The 25,645-nt window shown below is 47.6% G+C and overlaps 1 protein-coding gene across 1 annotated transcript in view; it reads right to left on the reverse strand.

Annotated features, from left to right (window-relative positions):
• Nucleotides 1-20,611, reverse strand: part of Scpep1 (serine carboxypeptidase 1) — a 31,491-nt gene extending 10,880 nt beyond the window's left edge. Inside the window, exons 1-10 of the mRNA XM_059271501.1 lie at nt 20,479-20,611; nt 18,206-18,360; nt 12,663-12,752; nt 10,155-10,310; nt 9,733-9,807; nt 7,383-7,455; nt 4,863-4,900; nt 3,862-3,990; nt 1,930-2,023; nt 913-1,026 (exon numbers count right to left, since the gene is read on the reverse strand). Of these exons, the coding sequence (XP_059127484.1) occupies nt 913-1,026; nt 1,930-2,023; nt 3,862-3,990; nt 4,863-4,900; nt 7,383-7,455; nt 9,733-9,807; nt 10,155-10,310; nt 12,663-12,752; nt 18,206-18,360; nt 20,479-20,554 (1,000 nt within the window). The 5' untranslated portion in view covers nt 20,555-20,611. The remainder of the gene's footprint in view (nt 1-912; nt 1,027-1,929; nt 2,024-3,861; nt 3,991-4,862; nt 4,901-7,382; nt 7,456-9,732; nt 9,808-10,154; nt 10,311-12,662; nt 12,753-18,205; nt 18,361-20,478) is intronic.
• Between the last annotated feature and the right edge of the window lie 5,034 nt (nt 20,612-25,645).

The following is a 25,645-nucleotide window of genomic DNA, read 5'->3' on the forward strand; positions in this document are numbered from 1 at the left end:
ACTGTTACACAAAGAAATCCTGTCTGGAAAAACCAAAAACTAAAAACAGAGGAAAAAAAAAAAAAAGGCCCCTATGGGACTAAGTAGGACCTTACTCAAGATTTCTATCTGGCCTTGGTCTCTAAAGACTCAAGTATTTCCACACTGTGACCTCCAGAGCAAAAGACAGACATGGCAGACCATATCTAGCACCAGCATGTTTGAAAGGCCAGCACGGGCACTGGCCAGAACTTGCCCATGCACATGAACTGTCTGATACCCTTCAAAGGACCTTCGGCTGGAAATCTCACATGTGACCAGCTGTGGCCTTACATGTAGCATTTTATCATAATTTTTAAAATTCTATTTATTTTCTGATGGGTGGGTGGGGGTGGAGACAGATACATGCCATGGGGCACATGCAGAGGCCAACGGACAACTTCTGGGAGTCAGGTCTTTCCTTCTAGCACGTGAGTCCCGGAGACTTAAGTCCCAGAGAGTCATTTCCCCAGCCCTTTATTTTTTTTAGTGGCGGTGTTTCACTAAATTGCCCAGGCTGGCCTCAAACTTGTGATGCTCCTCTGTCAGCCTCCTAAGTACTGGGAATTTCAGGCGAGTACTACCATGCTCCACGCCTGTGTTTTCACTGTGTTACAAGGTAAAGGGTGTAGAAGCCCCCATGCATCCATACTAGGCTTCAACAATGATCGGCGCACAGCCAATCACAGGCCACTTCCCAGCCATTTCTCTGCCAGCTCCTTATTCTGATTCACTGTGTCAAGTCACTGACTGATTCTCCATCTGCTGCAGACGGTAATGTTACTTTACTTACCACAGACCGCCATCACCAAGGAAACCCAGTCTACGAATGAAGAGTTCTCAAATGGTACACATCCCCCTTACAAACGGCACTTGATTAGGTCATTTAAGTACCTCCCCAGGAACAATCCTCAGGGATGATTTTGAGCTTCTTTCTGATGGGGCCATTCATGAGCTGACTCAAGGTGTCTCCTTGTAGGTGTCTCACGTGACGCTGACACAGACGAACTGAAAGCAAACTGGTACACAGTGAGTCAAAGACCTGGCGTCAGGACCCCACAGACATCTTTCCCAAGCTACCAGGGGAGTCGGCACGTTGGAGGGAGGCCTTTTCCTGGAAAAGGAAAAAGTGTCACTTTGATCCTTGCGGAGGGGAGAAAGGGGGCCAGAAGCAGGTTGAAATCGGATAGGTTGGTATTGATAACTGCAGTCTGTGGGCACTGTAGGGCCACTGGGATTACCCTGAACAGACAAAGGAAGTCGGTTGAGAAGAGGAAACAAGGAGCATTCAGCTTGCTGGGGGAGGGTTTCGGGCATTCTGCAATCAAAGCCAAGCTGGGCCAGCTGAGAGACCATTATAGTCAACCCTGCAGGGACCTGATCCTGCAGTTCAGTGAGCAGAGACTGCTGCCCCTGTGATGCAGCTCACTGGCAGAGCACGTGCTGAGCATGCACTGGGTCCTGGGTATCATTCCTAACCCTCCCTCATCAAAAGGCATTGGTTCCCATTGCTCCCTGGCCCTTTGGCTCGAAGATCAAGTTGCTTCCCAAATACAGTATGCTAAGGAGCACCAACCAAAAAATAAAAAAATAAAAAAAACCAAGAAACTACTGTATGATTCCATTTATATAGAATGTTGAGAAAAGCCAAAACCCAGAGACACAGAAAGCAACTGAAGTGATTGCCTGGGGCTGAGAGTGGGAAGAAGAGACTGCAAACCCATGTGTGGGCTCTTTCTGGGGTGATGGGAATATTCTAAAACCGGATTGAGGTGATGAGTGTGCAACTCTGTGAATAGACTTAGAACCACTGAAAGCTACTTTTCCGTTCTATAAACTGCGTGTTGGTAACAGGACAGGTCTTCCTGCACAGAGGCGGGGGAGGGGCTAACAGCCGCAAGGTACGCTCACCCAAGGGGCTCCGGGGGAATTCAAGGCTCGATTCCATAGAGGCTTCCGGAGTGCTTTTCGTTAAGATGTTATAGAAGTTCACCCCATCTGTGTTCTGAAATAGAGAGCACATTCGGGTGGTTTCTTTTTCTGTCCACCGTCAAAGTTTGCCAAACAGAAAAGTGCTTGGCTTTCCAAGGATGACCTTAAGCTTATAAATGTACTGGACTAGTAAGAAATCGTCTCTAAAGGCTTAGATGGCAGCTGTGCCTGCCCATGAGCCTACAGCACATAGCTCATGGGAGCCTAGACACCACTGGAGCACAAGGGCCCATGCGTCAGTGTGCAGGGAGCCGAGGGGCCGAGTGTTCTCTTGGCCATTGTGTTCTTTCCTTTGACCTGACTCAAGGCAGAATACTACTTGACAAGGATCCAAATAAGAAAATACATTGTCTTTAAAATACACATTCCCCTGAGCACTGCGGTCTCTTTTCTCTGGTATTTTGAGATGTTATCTTACGTTGCACTGGTTGGCCTCAAACTTGCTATGTAGCTGAGGATGACCTGGAACCCCTGGTCCTCCTGCTTCTTCTACCTCAGAAGTGCTGGGTTACAGATGTACACTACCAGCTGCGGTGGTTTGAAAGAAAATGGGCCGGGCAGTGGTGGTGCACGCCTTTAGTCCCAGTACTCAGAGGGCAGAGGCAGGCAGATCTTGGTGAGTTCGAGGCCAGCCTGGTCCACAGAGAGAGTTCCAGCATGGCTAGGGCTACACAGAAAAACCCTGTCTCAAAAAACTAAAAACAACAACAACAAAAAAAAAAGGTCCCCAAAAGAAGTGGCACTATTAGGAGGTGTGGCCTTGCTGGAGTAGGTGTGGCCTTGTTGGAGGAAGTGTGTCACTGTGTGGAGGCAGACTTTGAGGTCTCATATATGCTCAAACCACACTCAGTGAGATAGACCACTTCTTGTTCCTTGCACAAGATGTAGAACTCTCAGCTACCTCTCCAGCACCACGTCTGCCTGCATGCCACCATGTTCCACCATGATGATAATGGACTAAACCTCTAAAACTGTATGCCACCCCATTAAATGTTTTCCTTTATAAGAGTTGCCATGGTCATGGTGTCTCTTCACAGCAATAGAAACCCTAACTAAGACACATACTAAGCTACTGAATCATATTTTTTGTTTGTTTGTTGAGTTTTTGTTGTTGTTTAGTTTCTGAGTCAGGGTCTCATGTAGCCTGAGCTGACCTTAAAGTTATTATGTAGCTGAAGTGACCCTGAAATTCTGATCCTCCTGTCTCCACCTCCCAAGTGCTAGGATATTACAAGAATGCACTACTCTGCTTGGCCACCAGACAGTCTTCCTTCTTTTTAAATTTTATTTTATTTATTTTTTTTTTTTCAGACAGGGTTTCTCTGCATAGACCTGGCTGTCTTGGAACTCACAGAGATCCACCTGCCTCTGCCTCCCAAGTGCTGGGATTAAAGCTGTGTGCCACCACTGCCCGGCTAAGACCGTCTTTCTTTCTTTCTTTTTTTTTTTTTTTTTTTTTTTTTTTTTTTTTTTTCGAGACAGGGTTTCTCTGTGTAGCTTTGCGCCTTTCCTGGAACTCACTTGGTAGCCCAGGCTGGCCTCAAACTCACAGAGATCCGCCTGGCTCTGCCTCCCGAGTGCTGGGATTAAAGGCGTGCGCCACCACCGCCCGGCAAGACCGTCTTTCTTATAGAATCCGAACACTCAGTCGGGAACAAGGAGGTCTTTCAAGCCTAGGAGGCTTGCTGACCCTCTAAAGGCTACGATGTCATTGCTAAAGCCATCTAGATTATCATTCGACATGCAAGCAGTTCTAAGACTGTGGGAGGCCCAGGGTAAGACTCATCCTGACAACACCAGCCATGGGTCCCCTCCCCCAGGTGCAAAGCCATGTCATGCTCGGCTCTTTACCTTTTCAATGACTGTCTCTGCTTTCCCCCACAGCTCAGTGGCCTCCTTGTAGAAACCCCTGTTTAGAGCGTCAAGGACTTGCTCCGCAATGTCCGACACCTCAGCCAAGCCTTTGTCGTCAAGGAGAGACTGGAAGATAAACGGAGAACAAAAAGCCCACTTGATTAGGGAGTGTGAGTCCGGTACTGCTGAAGCTGGGGATGAGCAAGAGAGAGAGGGAAAATGGGAGCTTACCTAAAGAGGACATAGTCAGAAGAGTCAGAGAGGTGCCGGGGATCGAACCCAGGACCGTGTGCATTCTAGGCTGTGTTCTACCACTGAGTTACATCCCCAGCCCCAAGTCACATACTTATTGACAGAAGAAACAGAGCAGACTGTTAAATGAATCAAGATAGTAGGCCAATAATAATAATAGTAAATAATAATAGTAAACCAATCATGGTTTAGGTTTACCATGAACTTTGGGGGAGGATTATCTGAAAAGTTGCATAAGAACAAGAGATTCAAAACTGTGTATTGGGCTGGAATGGAGACAGAGGCAGGTGAATCCCTGTGAGTTTTAGGTTATCCTGGTCTACATAGGTTTGGGGGCTAGGGTCGTAGCTCAATTGGCAGACTAGACAAGAAGCTATGGGACGCATGAGACCCTGCCTCAATAGGTGGGGGTGGGGATGGGAGGGCATAACATGACAACGCTTGGGGCTAAGCTCAGTTGGCAGAGTCTAGCTTTGCATGTATGAGGACTCAATTCCCAGCAACAAACACACAGAACACACAATTTTTTAAAAGAAATCCCTAGGGCGTCAGTGAGGCACAACTCTGGGTGTGTCTGTGAGGATTTTTGCAGATTAGATTAACTGAGGTGTGGATGTGGACAACCAGTGACTGGGGTCCCAGACTGAACATAAAGGGGGAAAGAATGCCTAGTGAGGTCGGAGGTCAGAGGAGTCAGGGATGCTGTTTCCCATGGAGACTGCAGAGCGGAGGACCCACCCACTTACCATGCTGTACAGGTAAGGGCCCCAGGACAGCACTGAATCTAAAGAAAACCAAATAAGTACAAATTAGCTATGTCTTTCCAAAAGACCACCCCACTGGCTTCCCTTCAAAGTGCCAAGAGACAGGAGCAAGAAACCAGGAGTTCAAGGCCGGCATCAGCGGTAAAGCAAATCTGAGTCAGGTGAGATTACATGAGAGCTTGTCTTGACCCAACCAACTGAACAAGAAACAAAACAAACAAACAAAAACCAACAAAAAGTCACCTTTTGTTAGAACAGTGGTTCCCAACGTAGGAGCCACTTAAGTCCCCGAAGGAATATCTGAAGATATTTCTGGTTGTCATACTGAGGGATCCTACTGCCATCTCAAGACCAGAGGATGAGGATGTTACAGACAAATGTCCAAAAATGGGGGCCGGGGAGATGGCTCGGCAGGTAAGAGGGCTTGCTGCACAGGGGTGAGGACCTGAGTTCAAATCCCCAAGCCCACATACAAAGCCAGGTTTGCATGTGCCTACAGTCCCAGCACTGTGTGGGCAGAGATGGGAAGATTGCTGAGGCTACCGTCTAGTTCCAGGGTCAGGGAGACGCCCTGTCTCAAGAAATAAGGCCGAAGACCCGAGAGCTAGCTCAGCAGTTAAGACCACTTTCTACTCTTCCAGACGACTGAGTTTGAGTTGATCAGGTGGTTCACAACCACCTGTAACTCCAGTCCCAGAGGATCTCATGCCTTCTTCTGGCCCCTAGGGCACCGCATGCACGTAGTGCATGGACATACATGTAGGTGAACACCCACACACATGAAATAAAAATAAAGTCTCAGAAAAGGTAGAGAGTGATAGAGAAAGACACTTGATGTCCTCTTCAGGCTTATGCATGCATGCATGGGCACATGCATTTACACACATGTATTAACACACCACATGCATACATCGTACACATACTGCCTCCCCGACAACAAAAAAAAATCCTTAACACACAGAACAGCTCCCCACAACAACACTACACTACACTATTCCAAATGGCAATGGTGCTGAGTTTGAGGAAACCCAAGAGAGTTAACCTGGCCAAGATGATCACTTCAGATGCCTGAAGCCACACCCTGATTGCGTCCGAGATAGACCGCTGAGATAGACTGCTCCCGTCTGTGTTCCCAAAGGATTACAAAAGTGCAGGCCTCAGACTTGCAAGACCCGACACCAATCTTGCCTCACCACCACCACCAGTCACGCATGGAAACTTCACTGCAAATGCTCTTCTAGTGTCAGGATGCTAGAGGGGACAGGCCAGTGACACAGATTCACCCTGTGCTGAGTCACACAGAACTGGGTCTCCTCTTTTCGAGGCCACTCATGCGGTGTGAGTGAGCATTTCAACATCCCCCGGAGTGTTTACAGCCATCTCCCACGGTAAACTCTGATTCCTTCGCTGGGAAAAATCACATCAGAGGACTCAGCTTGGTCACAGAGGCTATGCCAATGACAGCTCGTCCCCACACATCTTGGACGGCCTGAGGGGAATGAATGCTTTCTGGGATGGCTTCTCCAAGAACCCAGAAACTTATGTCCTCTTATTTCCTCTGGACAGCACAGCCCTGCGGGATGGCTGTTTCTCCCGGGCTTGGCACGGTTGCCACCACAGAGCAGGGGGGCCGTGGTGACCTATCAGAGACCTTGAACTGTAGTCAAGGCAACAAAATAAACAGAACTATACAGCAGATAGCTAAGTCCATGATAACAGCAATCAAGGGGGAAAAGGGGACCACAAGACTTTCACAAGACCCTTCCCTTACATTCCAAGTTCACCACTGCCTGCTCCACTATACATATTTGTAGAAACACTAAAACATCTGAGGTTAAAATTGCCTAGGGGGCCAGCAGGATAGCTCAGAAGGTAAAGGCATTTATTGCACAAGCCTAGTGACCTGAGTTAAACACCAAGAACCCACATAAATGTAGAAGAAAAGAATTAACTCCACAAAGTTGTCCTCTGACCTCTACATATGCACCAAGGCATCCCCTCACTATCACACACACACACACACACACACACACACACACACACACACACACACAGCATTACCATTATCATCTAATTTTTAAATATTTTTTAGGCCGGGCATGGTGGCACACTCCTTTAATCCCAGCCCTTCTGAGACAGAGGCAAACTCAGATCTCTGAGTTCGAGGCCAGCCTGGTCTATGGAGTGAGCTTCAGGACAGCCAAGGCTAAGTAGAAAGACCCTGTCTCAAAATACAAAACAAAAAACAAAACCAAAACCTTTTTTTAATTGCCTAAGGACAGGCCTTTTCAGTCGTACAAGAGTCACCCAGCCCCCTGTAAGTAACACCCATCAACTCCCTGGCCCACCAAGCAGGACTTGGATGGAATCCTTCAGTCTGTGGTGCTGGAGGCAAACAGACCTTTCATAATGTTTCCCCAGAATGGTCATACAATAAGTCCAAAGTCACAGAAGGGGACAGGGATAGGAGAAAAGAGAGATGCCTAAAAATTGCCTACTTACCCACAGGGGAGATCCAGGAGTCACCCAAGGCAACCCCAGAAAAGTTGCACCTGATGGTCCCTTGCTGGATAGCCTGAAAGAAGAGTCAAGAAATGCTCTGACCAAGGGAACCAGGGACTCCATCACTCCTCAGCAGAGGCATGTACTCACGGCTTCTCCTACCCACACTGTTCAAATGTCCCCAGGCATCAGAAGACCACACACGGGACGGCAGCCCCTGCCCACCACCACTGGGGAAATAGGATGGGCTACTGAGTTTCTCTCTGCCTTATTCATGGGTGTCCTCGGGACAAGCATGGGATCTAACCCTAGCTCTCTTTGGGAGGGTAGGGATCTCCATGTCCTGAAGTCTGGGAGCCTCCAAGGTGTTCAGGGGCTCCTAGGGTACAGGTACCACTGCCGAGCAGCAGTCACCGAGGCTGGGGCTCTGCAGGACATCCTGGAGAGTGGGGACCATACACAGGCCAGGAAGCCCATCCTTCTCTACACCAGTCCCAAAACAGGATGCTGGACATCAACTAAACACGCACCAGAGAGATGGGCCACATGATAAAACTCAAGACAAAGCAGAAAGGCTCCTTAAAAACCAAAGTGAAATTATCCCCACAGCATAGTACTGAACACTCAAAAAATGAATACAAGCTGGGGTATCATATATGCTATCATGTGTATAGGTTACACAGTTATGTGTATCTGGTGAAATAAAGAGACTAGGAGGCTGTCCAGGGGAGTAGGATAAAAACTAAACGATGGGAATATATGAGCTATTCAGAGACCTAAAACAAGAGAACAGACTGGGCTTGACCTTGATGGAACAGGCTTGTAACCCCAGCTAGTCAGGAGGCTGAGGCAGGAGGATTTTCTGGATTTTCATAGCTTGCTTGGGCCACAGAAGGAACTCAAGGCTACCCTGGGCAACTCAGTGAGATATGGTCTCAAACCAGAGGTCAAGAGGGCAGGAGGTATAATTAATTCAGCAGGGGAGTGCGTGCCTAGCGCACACGAGGTCCTGGGTTGTTTAATCCTTAGTACAAAGAAGAGGAACAAGAGGAAGAGGGAGAAATCGAAGAGAAGGGGAGGGCAAAGGAGAGCAGAGGGAGGAGAGGAGAGAGAAGAGAAGAATAAAGCCAGGGCGGGACTGGGTGTAGCTCAGTGGGAGGGCATGTACTCAGCATACATGAGGCCATGAACTCGATCTACAGAAGGAAGGGAGGGAGTCAAGGAGGAACAGAGGGAGGGAGGGGAAAGAAATCAGAAGGCTGAAGCAGATAGCCTGCAACAAGTTCAAGGCCAGGCTGGGCTAGTAGTGAGTACCAGGCCAGCTAGGGCAACATAGCAGGACATTATTTCTAAATAAATAAACATCATAGAAAAGGAGACTGTGCTAGATGAAGAGCCCTTAGGGACAGCAAAGCCAGATGTCACTCATCTGGACTGTGTATTAGCTTGGCCGAGCTGGCTTAAAAGACATGTTGGGACCGTTTAAAGAAGACAGGACGTGAAACATGCTGCAGGAAAAAGGAGACCACTGACGAAGACAGGTCACGGTGTGACTGACTGCATTTCGGTTAGGATTTCATGTATGTGAGCAGAAAGTATTCCAAAGTGCTAAACAGTGGTGAGCGCTACCTGGTAGATGAGGTTTTTTTTCTGTCTTTGAGACAGGGTGTAGCCCAGGCTGGCTTCAAACTCACAACCTCCTTCCCCAGCCTCCTAGTGTTTGGACTACAGGTGTGTGCCACCACACCTAGCTAGTTTATATTCTGACATTTAAAAAAAAAAAGATGTAGGGACTAGAGAGATGGCTCAGCAGTTAAGAACACTAGCTTCTCTCTCAGGGGACCTGGGTTCGATTCCCAGCATCCACATGGCAGCTCACAACTGGCTACATCTCCAGTTCCAGGGGACCCAGTGCCCTCTTCTGGCCTCTGTAGGTACCAGGCATGCACACTCATGCATAGACAAATACATATCTGTGCTACATAGACGTACATGCAGGCAAAACACTCATACACATAACGTATTTTAAAAAACAAAGGAAATCTTTTAAAAGTGTATTTATTTTTATTTTCTATGATGAGTGTTTGCCTGCAGGAATGTATGTGCACAAGATTCCACTCCTGACAACCTAAATTTGATCCCCAGAACCCACAGCAGAAGGAGAGAGCTCAGGAGAGTTGCCCTCTTGCCTCCACCCCCACACGCCATGGCATGTGCAAGCACACACAAGAATTATAACAACAACAACAACAACAACAACAACAACAAAGTCTGTCCAATATCAGATAGGTGTATGAAAGCAACACTCTATTTTTTTGTTCAAAACCATCACAAAGAAGTCGCCATTTACCTTGTGAAGTTCTAGACTGATGCCAGCAGCCATTTTTCCTCCATAGGATTCTGAGAAAATGTAGAAGGGAACCGTCTAGCAAGGAAAGGAATTTACAAAGAATTAAAACACCCTGATTGCCTTTCAACTCACATAAACAACCTTCAGATCGCTACAGTGTACAGGGGTAGATAAACTCAACCTGCTTGTCTTTGCCCTCTGTCTGATTATTGGTGTCTAGCTAGGTGACAGAAAGTCAGAGCCCACAACCTAGGAAGAAAAGAGGAAGTCTCTGAGAATCGAACTTTTGGTTTGCTTTTGTTTTCGAGACAGGGTCTGTCTAGGCAGGCTGTCCCACGGCACTGAACTTTTGGGGGAGCTTAATATTCTGAAGAACTCCTTGTCCCTCTTGCTCGTCTTTTGAGTCTAAGCTGAAGAATTACCTGGAATTCCTTATGGCAATCAAAGAAGGATTTCAGGAGAACCATCATGTCCGAAGCCACTGTGTCCAGATCCTTTGCATAGGCATCAGTTGTGTTCACGTAACTGAAGCCAGTACCCACAGGATTATCCACAAACAAGAGACTGGCGGACTGCAGCTGTAGCCACACAAAAAAAGCAAACATTGCAAACAGAGATTAGTCACCAGTTGTCTTCCTAGCAAGTTGGCAAAACCACATCTACGATAACACCAGTGTGGTGATTTTATCTTATTCCTTAAAGTGATTTTAGGGGGTTGGAGAAATGCCCAGTTAGTAAAGTCCTTGCCTTATGAACTTGAGGCCCTGAGTTCAATCCCCAGAATCCATGTTAAAAAAAAAAATTGGGTAAGGTAGCAGTGCACGCTTGTAACCCCAGTGCTGAGGAAGTGTAGATGGATATATTATGGGTCTCGCTCAGCAGTGTAGCCTAAACAGTGAGTTTCAGGCCAATAAGAGACCTTGTCTCAAAACGACAACAACCCAAGGTGGACACATACATACATACATACATACATATATATATATATACACACACACACACACACACACTATATATATATATAGTGTGTGTGTGTGTGTGTGTGTAAACGATTTAAGGGGACAGGAATATAAACTGCCGCAGAGAAAGGACAGACAAGATGAACACAAACACAGGAACAAAGACTCTAAGCCATCACATCTCACACGCAGACGCACTCGACAGGTAACAGTGCAGAGAGCACCAGGCTGTATACGTCTGAGCAGTCATCTGAAGGAATGAACACACACGAAATACGGACATCATGGGCTGAGGATGTAGCTCAGCTGATAGGATGTTTGCCTAACATGCCTGAAAGGGGGTTTGACCCCCAGCACTGCATAAACTGGGGTGGTGGATCATGCCTATGATCCTAGCACACAGAAAGTGGAGGCTGGAGGATCAGAAGTTCAAGGACCATCGTGGCTACCCAGTAAACTGGAGGCTGGCTGGGGCTTCATGAGACTCTGTCCCAAAAATATTTCAAAAAGAAATATGGGCATCACGTATCAGTTTTTCTTCCAGATGAATCTAATTTCCACATTGGCCCATCGCCCCATTTATACCGCAAGAACAGATGATTCTATGATGTTTTTCAAAGAGGCTGAGAATTCTAAATTATGCATCTGGAAGGATCCTCAGGGATGAGTATCTAGCCATGTTCTTCACTGATCAGGAAATAGAAACTCTAAAAGGACCCAGGATTGTGCAAGGTCCCAAAATCAGTCAGAGGATGGGCAGCCGCATGGAGACTGGGAACCAGGCCCCTCACTCCTCATCCAGGCTCTCTGCCCTGTCTCACTGCGTTTGGTGTGGGAACAAGGCTAGGGAGCAGAGTGATGACATGCTTGCTCGTGCCACAGCAGCAAAATTAGAACTATTTCAGGCCAAGAGAAAACGCTGCGGGAGGACAAGATGGGTAAGCTCCAGATGGGAGGAAGACCAGAGGAGCCTGAGGACACTGGAGAACATTTTCTGCACTGAGAGCTGCAGGGAGGGAAGAATGCCATAGAGCATGGGGCAGAGGGCCCAGGCCGAGCTAGTCAGCAGGACGGACTCGGCCAGGCTGTGAACTGAGTATCAGGTTGCTTACAGAAGGAAGTGATGGGTTAGAGGGACACAAAGAACTAGGAAGATAACAAAGGCGGTGTGTGTGTGTGTGTGTGTGTGTGTGTGTGTGTGTGTGTGTGTGTAGACAAGGGACTTGCAAGCTTGAAGTCCAGATTCGAGGGGAAAGAGAAAGAAAAGAACTGAAAGTTGTAGCAGATGATGGGAGTCAGGTCTGAGGTTGCAGATGGCCACCATGTGGTTAAGCACAAGGTCGCCAGCATCAGCTGCAGGAGGGAATTTCGGTTTTGTCTGGTTTTGAGACAAAGTCTCTCTGTGTAGCCCTGGCTGTCCTGGAACTCGCTCTGTAGACCAGACTGTCCTTCAAATCAGAGATCCGCCTGCCTCCGCCTCCTGAGTGCTGAGATCAAAGGCGTGTGCCACCGCTGCCTGGCCCAGTCTTGTTTGTTTTGAGTCAGGGTTTCATGTAGCCCAGGCTGACCCTGAACTTGCTCACCCTCCAGCCTCTTATGTCCTGTAAGCTAAGATTATTGGTGTTCATCCTTAAGCCTGGTTTTTATCGTGCTGAGATTTGAACCCTAGGCTCTGTGCATTCGAGGCAAGCACAATATCCACTGAGCTGTCCCCCAGCTGTGGCTAGAAGTTTCTGAAGGTGAGTGGAGAAAGATCACCAAGTTGGAAAAGGCAGGAGACAACAGTAGGACATCGTTCTGAGACACGGGAGAAGCCGGGCTGGAGAAGGCTGTAGGCAGCTATCCAGGGTCTCAAGAAAGCCCACCAGGGTGGACCACCAACTGTGGCCCCACCCTGCCAGGGTGGAGTTATGGGGCCCAGCCTCTGAGAGGAGGATGGGCAGGGATGGTTGAGGGCTGTTCTCCTCGTACCCAGGTGGTATTCCGTGGCTTGAGATGGGTGTCAAGAGGCCCGATTTCCTCAAAGTTCCCAAATCCAGTGCTGGAACCGCCCGGACCACCCTGTGGAAGAGAAAGAAACAGACATTAACCCAGAGAAAATGCAGCCGAGCCCTGGTTATCACAACAGATGTGCACACCCAGAAAAACAACTTAGGACCTAGTGACGGCTGCATTGCCATGTGCACAGGGCACATTTTCAGCTGGATGAGGACGTGCACATCTATAATGCCAGCACTTGAGGGGATGAGGCAGGAGGGTCGGGAGCTCAAGTCATCCTAAGCTACAAACAAAAATTTAAAAGCAAAGGACGTGTTTCCTCCAGCTCCATGTTTCCTGGGAGCTTCTGCACCTACCAAACTCTTGCGGAACCAAGCAAGTCTCTCCTTGAGAGAAGGCAGATGACTTAAGAGGTCCTAGGTGACCTTTCCTGCCTCTTGGTTCTCTGGACTTTAACACAGGCCTGCCCTGGGGGCTCACTGGTTCTAGCACCTTAAGAGACCTTCAAAACACATCTCTAAATCTCTCTCATTTCAAAGAGTCTAAAGGCACAAAGAGGGATAGAACCGGCTAGCTAGCCCTGGGCCCCTAAGCAACTGCAGGCCCTACTGGAACTATAGCTTGGGCTTTTTGCCTCTTTCCTTCCCCTCAACACACAGCTGGGAGACTCTCTACTTTGGGGCCCAGTGAGGGGCACCTCGGATAAGCCCAGCCGCTGTGTACACCACAACCAATGCACAGCATGTGACATGAAGGGGTTTGTTTACATGGGCAGCAGAGAGGCAGGACTCTGAACTGAAGACTGGTACCAGTGCCTCTTGTATAACGTTAGAGGGACCAGCCTTAATATTATACATCCCAGGGGCTCAGGAGAGAAACTACGAACAGTGAGGAAGGACTATTTTCGGGAAAATAGAATCTCAGCACACTGAGCTCTTTAGTCCACTCACTTTAATTCTCCATTCCGTCTCTAGCTTTTCAGTTATATACCCAAACAATCACAATCCTCCCCTCCAGTCAGTCACCAGGCCTGAATTCCTGCAAAGTCATAAAGGCAGGTAAAAGTTTCCTCAGGCAGTGAGTGTCAGGCTTTCTTTTCCGACCTGAAAATGGAGTGGTTAAGGGAGGAGGTCAGCTGGGAGCTAATATCAGTTAGTATATCAAAAAGGAAATTTATGTGCTCAATCTATATTCCTGGGAGTGGTTAGGTAAGAAGTTAGGGGTCTATAAAGTTAGTAAAGCTGTAAGAAAGGAGGGTTCGAGCTAAATTGTGTAAAGCTATTACTTAAGGTCCACCTGGCCTAGGCGGTGTTCCCTTGTGGAATTTACCTTAAATCAGGAGACTAGCATTTGGTGGTCTGGACTGTTATTTCTGTTAGTCCTTGAAAGTGGCTAAGGGAGATATCTGATTCCAGTGCTGAAAGGGGAGAAACGGATGGGCTGGGGGAAAGGAAGCCTTTCCTGAGGCTGTTCTCCAAATACCATGAATGTGTACATCCAAAGAGTGATCAGTCCACACTGTTAGCAATTCTTAGGGTAAAGTCAATTGGGAAAACTATGAAGGCACACATGATTTTCATAAGACAACTGATATATAATAAGCCAAGTAACACCAAAAGCTCCTTGGAATTTGGCTTCCTCTGAAGGAACTCCTTGATCCTTTCAGGTAGTGACTTTGCCATAACCAGCTGAGTTCTTATATTTTCCTGCGGCCCGTAGCATGCCCCCAAACTGCAAAAGGCAAATTCTGTGTGCTCTGAAGGGCTCAAAGGGGGAGGGGTGGGCAGAAGCAAACAGGCAAAACGGAGCAGGTAAGGCGGGCTTGCTGATGGGAAGAGGTCTTCCGGGGATGGTCAAGGAAAAGGAGGGAGTTTCTCTAGATGTATCTAGGGGACCCAGACGAGCTGGGGGCAGGGATGAGGAAACCATTAGAGCTGAGTCAGAGACACACCCGGGGTATACAGTCTCTCAGTGCGTGGAAGGTCGGGTGCAGACGGGAGAGGTTGTTAAAGGGGAGAGCCGCAGGGCAGAGCGGAAGCCAGGGAAATCTGCCTGGGGACATCGGAAGAAAAGCAACCGACTGGGGTGTGACCGACACCTGTAATCCCGGCACTGCATGCAAGGGCAGGAGGATTATTGAATTCAAGGCTAGTCTGGGCAAGACCCTGCCCCTCCCAAAAAGAAGAGGCAGACCAGGGGAAGCGGGGCTGGCAGGGCAAGGCAACAGGCCCTGTCTGCGAAGCATCTCTCATATCAATGTTCTGAACTGACACTAACTTCCTTGCTAATAACCAGAGGCTCAACTGCCCTGTGATTATAAGCACTTTACATGTTCAGATTTCTTAACGCGGCGATAAAAAGTTTGCAAACCAGTTGGAGATATTCATCACAGTGCGGCTAATCGTACCAAGAGTCAGGGCGCAACTCAAATGTCCTACCACGGGGAAGAGGAGGAGGGACCACACCTGCCGGATGAATCATGTGGCCACTTGGAATGACAAACCTCAGAAATGGTGCGGCTTCTAAATAAACACAGTCCACTGAGGAAGTGTGCACCCTCGAAGGAAGGTGGGTCCTTTCTTTCAAGGAGACTTCTCAGTACGGGCAGGATAAAAACCAAAGTTGATGGGAACAAGACTGAGAATCTAGGGGACTGAATTCCAGGGCTAGAATTTCCATTTTCCACTTCTGCTCCCTTTCCCAGTAGCTAGGAGAAATTAACCGGAAGATTCCACTGTGTGCATACGTGTGTGTGTGTGTGTGTGTGTGTGTGTGTGTGTGTGTGTGTGTGTATACATATGGAAGCCAGAGGTCACCATTGAGTGTCTGCCTCAATCGCGCTCCACCTTGTATTTTAAGGCAGGGTCTGTCGCTGAACCTGGATTTCCTGAGTTCTGCTAGCCTGGCTGGCCAGTGAGCCAGGGATTCTCCCGTTTCCACCTCCACAGCTCTGGGGTTACAAACTAGTACCACTGACCCAGTTTTTATATGAGTGATGGTATCTAAATTCAAATCTTCATGAATGCATAGCAAACACTGTACAGACTGAGCCATATCCAAAGCCCCTGCTATTTAATTGAATAATAATAGTAGTGATGATGGTGATGATGATAAATGATCACCAAATCTTATCCAGAAACTCTGGAAACAGCTGGTATATTCAGCAGAGACTCAGGGTTACATGGTTCCTCTGAAATATGATAAATGTGTCAGTGAATGAACTGAAATGCTTAAATGACTTGAAAATAGCTTACTATCCCTGAAATAGCTTACTATTCCACCTATGATATGACCTCAATTCTCGAAGAACGCCACCCCTCAAAAGAAGTTACCCGCACGAGTCCTCGGAAGGCTGCTAACTAGATCCTTTCATCTAAATTAACTACTTCCATCTTAATCATACTGTATTCTTCTTCCTTAGGCCTCTGGGAAAACAGAGAAGAGCAGCTTGGTGCCTTTGGCTGTTAACCTTCATACAGCACCTCAGCTGGAGGGTTAACCTAACCACAGCCATACACCACAACCTCCAGAGCCAGGCAGACAGAACAAGGAAAACTCTGGTCAAACAAAGGGCTGGCTTGCAACTTCAGTTTCTGTTTCGTTTTGTGTTTTGTAGTGCTGGGGACAGGACCCTGGGCCTTCTTCAGGGTCAGCAACCCCTCAACCACTGAGCGAAATCCACCTATGAAATCCAGTGGTTTTCAAACTGTTTCCAGAAAAACAGAGAGTGCCCTGGGGGTAGCTGGGGACAAAGAGGCAGCCACATGCCTAGGACTCAGCAGCTGCCCCCCCCAGCCTTACCACTTCTGTTTACCGGGCCGCCCCCACCCCCCACCCTCACACCAACTTCATCTGAGCCAAAAAGTTCTGCTGATTCACAAAGAATCTCAAAACCACCAACCCCCCCCCCCCCCCCAAGAAAACTAAAGTCCAGAGAAGGGAAGTGTCTCACTATGGCTAAAAGTGGAAGGTGTTGAAAACCCAGGCGTCCCCACCAACAGGCACTTCCGGGGAAACCATGCCACACACTCATCACCAGCTGCCAGACCTGGGATGAGCACACAGATTCCACTCCTGAACATTTTCCAGCTATCCTACCGGGCTGAGCCATCCAGCCCTCACAGAGGCAGCTGTGAGGCACCTACAGCAGACCCCCCCTTACAACTGTTTATCTTTACTTCATTACAACATGAAGTCTTCAGTGACAGGCCTTGGGGCAAGGCCTCAGCTCTGGCAGGCGTTTGAGAAGGAAGCCTCACCCATATCGCACAGAGGTGAGTACCAGGGTGCCCTAATTACTGGCGAGACACCCAGAACATCAAGTCCCTCCCTTGAGATTAGTCTTCCGGGTGGGTGAGGCCTCCACAAGGCTATCAGAAGAATGCAGCAGGATCTCTGCCTATCCCTAAACAGCTCACAAGGTTTTTTGCCTTCAAGCCTAGAGGCAGAACTCAGGGTTAAAATAAAAAAACACTAGGGAAAAGGGTATGACGTTGCATTCAGGCTAAGATACAAAAGACTGGTATATTATATTTAGGAATATATATGTATATACATATGTATGTGGTAACAATTAATGAAAAGAGAAGCCAAGCATTTGAAAGAGACCAAGGAGGGGTATATGAGGGAGGAAAGGGAAGGGAGAAATGTTGTAATTATATTATAATCTCAAAAATTTTTTTTTTTTTTTGATTTTTTGAGACAGGGTTTCTCTGTGTAGCTTTGCGCCTTTCCTGGGACTCATTTGGTAGCCCAGGCTGGCCTCGAACTCACAGAGATCCGCCTGGCTCTGCCTCCCGAGTGCTGGGATTAAAGGCGTGCGCCGCCACCGCCCGGCTCAAAATTTTAAAGTTAAAAAAAAAAAAAAAAAAAGATGGTTTCTCTGGGTATAAGAAGTTGGTTGGGGCCCAGGACTATATGGAGAGGGAGAAGGACTGGGGTACCTCAACCTTTGGTTCAGAACTTTTCAAATACTTTCTGTCGAAGACAACTGTATCAGTGGCAGCTTTCAGTAAAGGCCTTTGAAACTGTCTGGACTCAATATAAAAAGACCCTGGAAAGTAAGGCATTGGAGTACACACCTATAACTTCAGCACTTGGGAGGTAGAGGCAGGAGGATTGCCAAGAGTTCAAGGCCAGCTGGGCGGTGCACACCTTTAATCCCAGCACTCGGGAGGCAGAGCCAGGTGGATCTCTGTGAGTTCGAGGCCAGCCTGGTCTACAGAGCGAGATCCAGGACAGGAGAAACCCTGTCTCAAAAAGCCAAAAAGAGTTCAAGGCCATACTAGACTACACAGCAAGATCCTGTCTCCAAAATGAATAAATGAATGAAAGTAAGACCAGTAAATAGGGCTTCGTTTGATACACCCTTGCTTCAGGTTGTCTCAGAAGCATGTGAGGCCCCTCCCAGGATTGGCTGGACCAAACCGAGTCCATCACTGCTAAGCTGGATGCTCCTAAGAAACAAACAGAGAGGTGGAAGGAGGCCTGACCTGAAGGCAAAGAAGCTACTTTACCTGAAGCCACATGACCAGGGGCAGTTCTGAGAAGTTCTTGCAAGGGTTGGTCGCATAATAGAGCCACCAGAACATGTGGGCATCTTTTCGGACAGTCACGTAATCCCATGCTTCCTTGCCTTCTTGTGCGGGCCAGTCGATGGCAGCTCCTGAAACTGAAGCTCAGCGTCATTTCCTGAGGAACGTCTAACACCCAGGTTAGTGCCAAGCCTGGGAGAGATGGTCAATCAGGCTAGAGATGCTGCTGTATGCTATTGGTAATTCACCTACCTCAGGATATGTGCCCATAAGGGAGAACAAAGACAAAAAGAAAGTCAGTCGGGCATGTTTGTGTACCCCTTTAATCCAGCACTTGAGAGGCAGAGACAGGTGGATCTCTGTGCATTTGAGGCCAGTTCCGTCTATGAAGTGAGTTCCAGGCCAGCCAGGGCTACAAAGTGAGACCCCACCTCAAAAACACACAAACCAATAAACAAACAAAGATCCACCTACTTCAGCTATGGAAAAGAGAAATCAAACACTTCTCTCTTGGGCAACACAGTGGGACCATTTGTAAAGGAAAAAGGTTGAGAGTAAAGGTCAGTTGTGGAACATTGGCGTGACCTGTGCTAGGCCCTGGGTTCAATTCCCAGCCAAGGAGCATGGGTGTGGTGGGGGTGGGTGCGGTGAGGGTGGGAGACAGGGAGGGAAGAAGCCCCGGGTGGCTTCTGCTTTTTGCTGCCTTCTTCCTGCTTTCAAGCCTCTTCAGCAAGTAAAAGAGCAAAGACTGGGCCCAGCAGGAAAGAGACGGACGTGGATGAAAAGATGATGTTGTCTTGTGGGCAGGTCCATAATCTTATCACTGGGGAGATGGAAGACAGGAGGACCAGGAGTCCACGCCCAACCTAAGCACATGCTGGGTTTGAGGCCAATTGGGGAAACAAGAAATCCTAACTTAAAAAAAAAAAAATACAAAGAATAAAATAAAATACAGTGAAATAGAGAAGGAGGAAGAAGATTAAGAAAACCAAAGAGTGGAGCTGAGGAAATTTGGTCAGTCAGTCAAGTGTTCACCTTGCAAGCACAGAGACCAAAGTTCAATCTCCAGCTAAATGTGGCTTGTGCTTGTGATTCCAGGGCCGGGGCTAGAGACAGGCAAATCCTGCGGCTTGCTGGCCAGCCAGCCTAGCCTACCTGGAGAGTTTTGGACCCGTGAGAGTCCTTATCTTCAAAAAAAAGGTGGATAGTCCCCGAGGAACAACACCTGCGATTGTCTTCTGACCTCCGTAAGTATTTGTGCACATGCATTGAAACACACACACACACACACACACACACACACACACACACACAGTGGCACATGCATACCCTTCCTACACCCACAAAACAAAAAATGCAAAAAAAAAAATGAAATATAATTTAAAAGACTGGAAAGATGGTTCAGCTGGTAAGAGCAATGTCTGCCTTTCCAGAGGCCTGGGGTTCGATTCCCAGCATCCACATGGCAGCTCACAACCTTCTGTAACTCCGGTTCCAGGGCATCCAAAGCCTTTTCCTAACCCCGGAGGGCACCAGGCATATACATAGCACACAAACATACATGCAGGCAAAACAAAATAAAAAATGTTTTTGCAGGTGGTGGTGATGCTCGCCTTTAACCCCAGCACTTGAGAGGCAGAAGCAAATAGAGCTCTGTGAGTTCAAAGTCAGCCTGGTCTACAGAGTTAGTTCTAAGACAGCCAGGGCCACACAGAGAAACCCTGTCCCAGGGGGGGAAATGTAATAAAATGAGAGTCAATTTACAAATCATTCCACAAAATAAATTTGCCCCAAAACAGGCCAGTGGAGTCAGCTGATATCTGTCTGTTCTAAGCCAGCAGAGGAGGCAGGTGTTGTTTCAAAGCAACACTCCAGGGGTGGTAGGATTTGCAGGGGTCTGTTTGGCCTCTGATCTCAGCTCAACCAAATGACCCTATAACGTCACTAGGCAGCCAACCGAGCAGAAAGGGGAGGTGGCTTTTAGACCGTATCATCAGCAGTTTCCTGAAACCGCAAGTTTTTGTACAACCACCTCTACCTCCTCGTAGAGGAATCAGAAAAGAGCAGAAAAGGTACTCTGAACTAAAACATAAACAAAAATTAAGAGGTTCAAAAGCGATATAAATTATGCAAGGGAAGAACGGGTGGTGGGGTGAATGTGTTAAAAAAAAAACAAAAACAACAACAACCACGAATCCACTAGCAAATTGTAGAAGGAGGCACCCACCACCGGTACGCCTTCCTCGGGAACCTACCTGCGCTCAGGCCCAGTAGAAGCGACAGCAGCAGCAGCCACAGTCGGGCCGGACAGATCCGCCACGCCGGGTCCATGGTGAACACAGCGCCGCAGCATCAGCAACAGGCTGGACCCAGCCGGGCAGCGCGTGACGGCGGTGGGTGGGCTATGGGCAGGGCCTGGGCGGAGTCGGGGCGGGGCCTAAGCGGGCCCTGAGGCTCCCAGTGTTCGGCGCGCCCTCTGCCGGTCGGACCCACCCAGGACCTCCGGGCAGGGCTCTCCGATGGTTCTATCGAGTTAGGTCTCTCTGTATTTAGGGAGGTGTTGGGAGGAGCTAATGTATCATTTGGTTACAAAATAGGGGAGCGTTGAGAAACAAGAGGGATAACCTCCATTCTCCCTGACCTGCCCGTGTTTGCCCTCTCCAAAAAAAAAAGGCCTAGTATTTTATTTTGTAAGACTTGTTCTTATTAGTGTGTGTGTGTCTGTGTGTGTGTGTGTGTGTGTGTGTGTGTGTGTGTGTGTGTCTAAGTGGGTATACCACATGTGTGGGTTTATGCAAAAGAAGGAAGGAGTGGGATTCCCTGGAGTTGGAGTTACAGGCAGCTATGGGTGGCAGCTCAGGATGGATGCTGGAAACTGAACTTGGGTCCTCTGGAAAAGCAACAAGTGCTCTTAACCAATGAGCTGGCTCTTCATCCCAGGCCTAACATTTTTAAAACGACATTTGCCTCCACTCACATTAAGTCAGAGGAAGCATGAACCAGCAGGTCATTTAAAACCAGATTCCATCTGCAGAAATATGTTTTTAAAAACATCATTCTGGAGTGAAGGTTCAGAGGTTAAGAGCATTTGCTGCTCTTCTGGAGGATAATGAGTTTGGTTCCCAGCATCCCCCTGGTGGCTCACAACCATCCATAACTCCACATCTCATATTTCAGGGGATCTGGCACCTTCTTCTGACTTTCTCAGGCACACGTGTGATGCACATGCAAGCAAGCAGGCAAAACACTCATATAGATAAAATAAAATGAAACTAAAAAAGTATTCACATGTATCATAAATATATTAGAAATTCAAAAAATAGATCATATACAATCATTTGCTCATAAGTTTTGGTTATATCTTCTTAAACATAATAAAAATGTATTTTTTTAAATCTCTTGATAGCATGTGATCAACATCATACATATAAAAAAAATTAAGGCTCCAGTCAAAGCAGAGACAAATAATAAATATGACAGACAAGGATCATGACAGGAAAATATCAGAGATGAAATATTCTAGAGATTATTGTTGGCAAGGAAACCCACAAAAACTAGAGGAGTATCTGGGGTTCCTATCTTCCTCTGCAGTTTTCCAGACGGCTAGGTTAATGAACCTTTCAAAATGATATGTTTTTTTATTGGCTGCTTTATTCCAGTGGCACTTCAAGCTGTCGGGCGTATATCCCAGGTAATCCAAAAGACGTGTGATGATGGGCTGCTAGATGCAGGGGTGGTTTGAGGCCTGTTTTGAACTTCAGTATGTAAATTTAAATGGCCCATAGGTGTGATAACAGGAAAAGTAACTTACCTCTAGACGTGGGTGCATTCAAATCCAGTTCAGTTGTTGCGTTTCCGAACTCAGAAGAGAGTAAACCAGGACCCAGAGATGAGTGAGTTCACCTGCAGCCCATTTGCACACAGCCAGAATGAAACCAGAGCAAGGCAGTTGTGCCACCAGCCGGCAGTGACAAGGACTCGGCCCTCCTCCTGCCCTGTGTGGATGTATACTCATCCACTCTGTTCAGTCCTGGCTGATGGCATTCACTTTGCCAGGCTGGGGGATGTTTCTCGGTGGTAGAGTGCTTGCCCAGTGTGTACAAAAAGCCCTGTGTTCGATCCCTAGCATTGCGAAATAAGCAAATAGTGTTGCCAAAATCATTGCGCAGGAGTCTATGTGTGTAGCTTAACACCCGTGACTCGGGGTAGGTAGACACCGAGAAGAACTGCTAGGTCAAAGAGCTTTTAGGCACTGAGTCACTGATCATTTAGACAGATGTTGCCAAGTACCGCATGACAGGTATGTGCCAGGTCATTTAAAAAAAGAGGTAGAGGCAAATGGAGACAGGAGGATCAGGAATTCAAGGTTCATCCTAAGCTACATAGCAAGTCCAAGGCCAGTTCAGGCTATACAAGACCATGTCTCAAAAAAAAGTTTGGTTTTGTTGGGGGTGGGAGTGTGTGTGCTAAAGAGATGACTTGGTAGTTAAGAGCACTTGCTGCTCTTGCTGCGTCCGGGTTTGGTTTCCAGCACCCACATAGTAGCCTACAATAATTTTGTATTTGTAACTCCAGTTCCAGGAGACCTGATGCCCTCTTCTGGTCTCAACAGGCTCCAAGAAGGCACCAGGCATATATGTGACACATCACACACACACACACACACACACACACACACACACACACACTCACAGACGAACACAGATAACATATAAGTAAATCTAAAAAAATTTCTTGCCGGACGGTGGTGGCGCACGCCTTTAATCCCAGCACTCAGGAGGCAGAGGCAGGCAGATCTCTGTGAGTTCAAGGTCAGCCTGGGCTACAGAGTGAGATCCAGGAAAGGCGTAAAAGAAAGAAAGAAATTAAAATTTGGGGCTGGAGAGATGGCTCAGAGGTTAAGAGCACCGACTGCTCTTCAAGAGGTCCTGAGTTCAATTCCCGAACCCACATGGTGGCTCACAACCATCTGTAATGAGATCTGGCAACCTCTTCTGTGTACATAATAAATAAATAAATCTTAAAAAAACACACACACACACACACAAAAAAAAAAAAAAAAGGAAAAAAAAAAACTTCTTTGGGAGTCCAGGAATGGTGGTGTATGCTTTTAATCCCAGCAGTAGGAATGCAGAGGCAAGTAGATTTTGGTGAGTTCAAGGCCATCCAGGTCTTCATAGTGAAACACTGTTTCAAGAAGAAAGAAATGGGGGGCTGGAGTTAAGAGTACTGGCTGCTTTCCCATAGGATGTGGGTTCAATTCCCAGCACCCATATAGCAGTTCACAACTATTCATCATGCTATTTCCAGGGCCTCTGATGCCCTCTTCTGGACTCCTCGGGCAGTGCATGCATGTGATACACATACAGGCAGGCAGAACACCCATACACATAAAATAAAAATAAATAAATCACAGGGCAGAGGTGGTGCATGCCTTTAATTCCAGCACTCTGGAGGCAGAGACAGATGGATTTTGAGGCCAGCCTAGTCTACAGAGTGAGCTCCAGGACAGCCAGGGCTAAACAGAGAAGCCCTGTCTCAAAAAAACAAAACAAAAAATTAGAAAGAAAAAAATCATTTTAATTTTATTTATTTTTTTAGTAGGGGGATGTGCATGCCATGGCACATGTGGAAGTCAGAGGACAGCTTGCAGGAGTTGGTCCTCTCCTACCATGTGAGTGCCAGGGACCTACCTCAGGTTGTCAAATCCTTAACCTTGGAGCCACCTCCCCAGCCCTCAAGCTTTTTGTTTTCAACATGAGATAAGACTCAGCGCCTGGTACCAGGGCTTGTGTAGAGGCCAAAAGGCAGGGATGAAAAAAAACAAGCTCTAAGAGGGGAGGTCTCATCCACAAGAAGGGGTGAGAATGGGGTCACAAAAGCCACAAGGACCTGGAGGCGCTGTGGGGTTACGGGCAACTCCAGAGGGAAAACAGGGAGAAAGGGGAAGAAACGGGGCACAGTAGCCCATTTGGGCCAAAGCAAACTGCAGGATTGCAGCTCCGGGGTGGATGGAGCCAGGTGAAGAGGGCCAGTCATAGCCTTAAAGAATGTGAATGGGGATACCTCCACCTCCAAGAGTACCAGAGGGGTGTTGGCCAGTCAACGGTCACTTCCTTGGACTCAGGGAAACGTTTACACTGACCAAAGGAGAAACTTATCCGATTGCCGCTGGTGGGTGGGGTGCTGAGCCATCAGTGAGCCGGAAGGTGAGTCTGTTCCCAGGGCACTGCAGATGAGGGATAGGGTCCCAGTGCATCTCAGATCACGAGGGAGAGCACAGGCACCAGGAGAGCCTATCCCAGTCACGGCACCAAATGTTAGCGTTGCAGCTCTGATGGAAATGTATCCTGACAGTCACTGTAATTGTTGCATCTTACAGCCAGCTCTGCTCCAAGGAAAGGTTTCCTCAACTCTGTTCTGTTGGGGGAGGGTTTCCCCAGTGAAGTCGTTACAGCTCTGCTCTGCTGGGGGGGGGGAGGGGGAGGGAGTTTCCCCAGCAAAAGTGTTACAGTTTTGCTCTGCTCTGGGAAAAGTTGTCACACTGCACCACAAACCTCACACAAGAGATTTATTGGGAAGGGAAAATCCAGGAGGGTGGTTGCCTCTAGGGTGAGAAGCAGCAGCAAATTGAACAGAATACAGAGCTTATATAGGGTTTCTTGGGGGGATGGGGGTGAAGCTTTCCAGGGTGGCTTGGGATTGGTGGGTTTTTGTGGTGATTCTGGCACAAGCTCAGAGATTGGTGGGATTTGTACTTTAGGGATCTTAGGGATTAGTAAAATTCTGTGGCATGACTCTGGGACAAGCTCAGGGATTGGTGGGATTTCAAGGCCTTGGCCCTGGTCTTGTCAGGGGTCAAGTCAGGGTCAGGGAGTTTTTCCTTGGCCCTTTTTACACTACAACCTTTGCCTCCCAAGTGCTGGGATTAAAGGCATGGCCACCATGTCCACGGCTTTATTCTATGTTATTTTGATTGCCTGTGACTGTAGCTGAGGGATAAGACATTTCCCTAGCATGTATAATACAACTCTTTGGCTTTGATCCAAACACCAAAAGAAAGTAATGGTGATTTAATCAAAAGTAATGGTAATTTAATCTGGAAGACCTAAGGATTAGAATAAGAAGAAACTTTTTTCAGTGTGCCTACTGACTGCCAAGTTCCAACCATTCACTGGTCTAATGACCTTGGGGGGGTGTTGCTTAACTTCTCTGAACATTAATATTTCTGAAATCTTCCAAATAAGAATAAGAGGTCATACTTTATTACTTTGTGATGGGGCTGGAGCCCAGGGCCACATGATGTTAAAAAATGACTCTATCAACTGTGCTATATCCCCAGCTCAAAGTTACTGGTTTTTACTGTTCTTAGAGGACAAGCCTTGATTTTAATTATTTTTAAAAGCTTCACAGGGGGCTGGA

Source organism: Peromyscus eremicus, chromosome 8a (genome assembly GCF_949786415.1).
Source record: "Peromyscus eremicus chromosome 8a, PerEre_H2_v1, whole genome shotgun sequence".
NCBI classification, from domain to species: Eukaryota; Metazoa; Chordata; class Mammalia; order Rodentia; family Cricetidae; genus Peromyscus; species Peromyscus eremicus.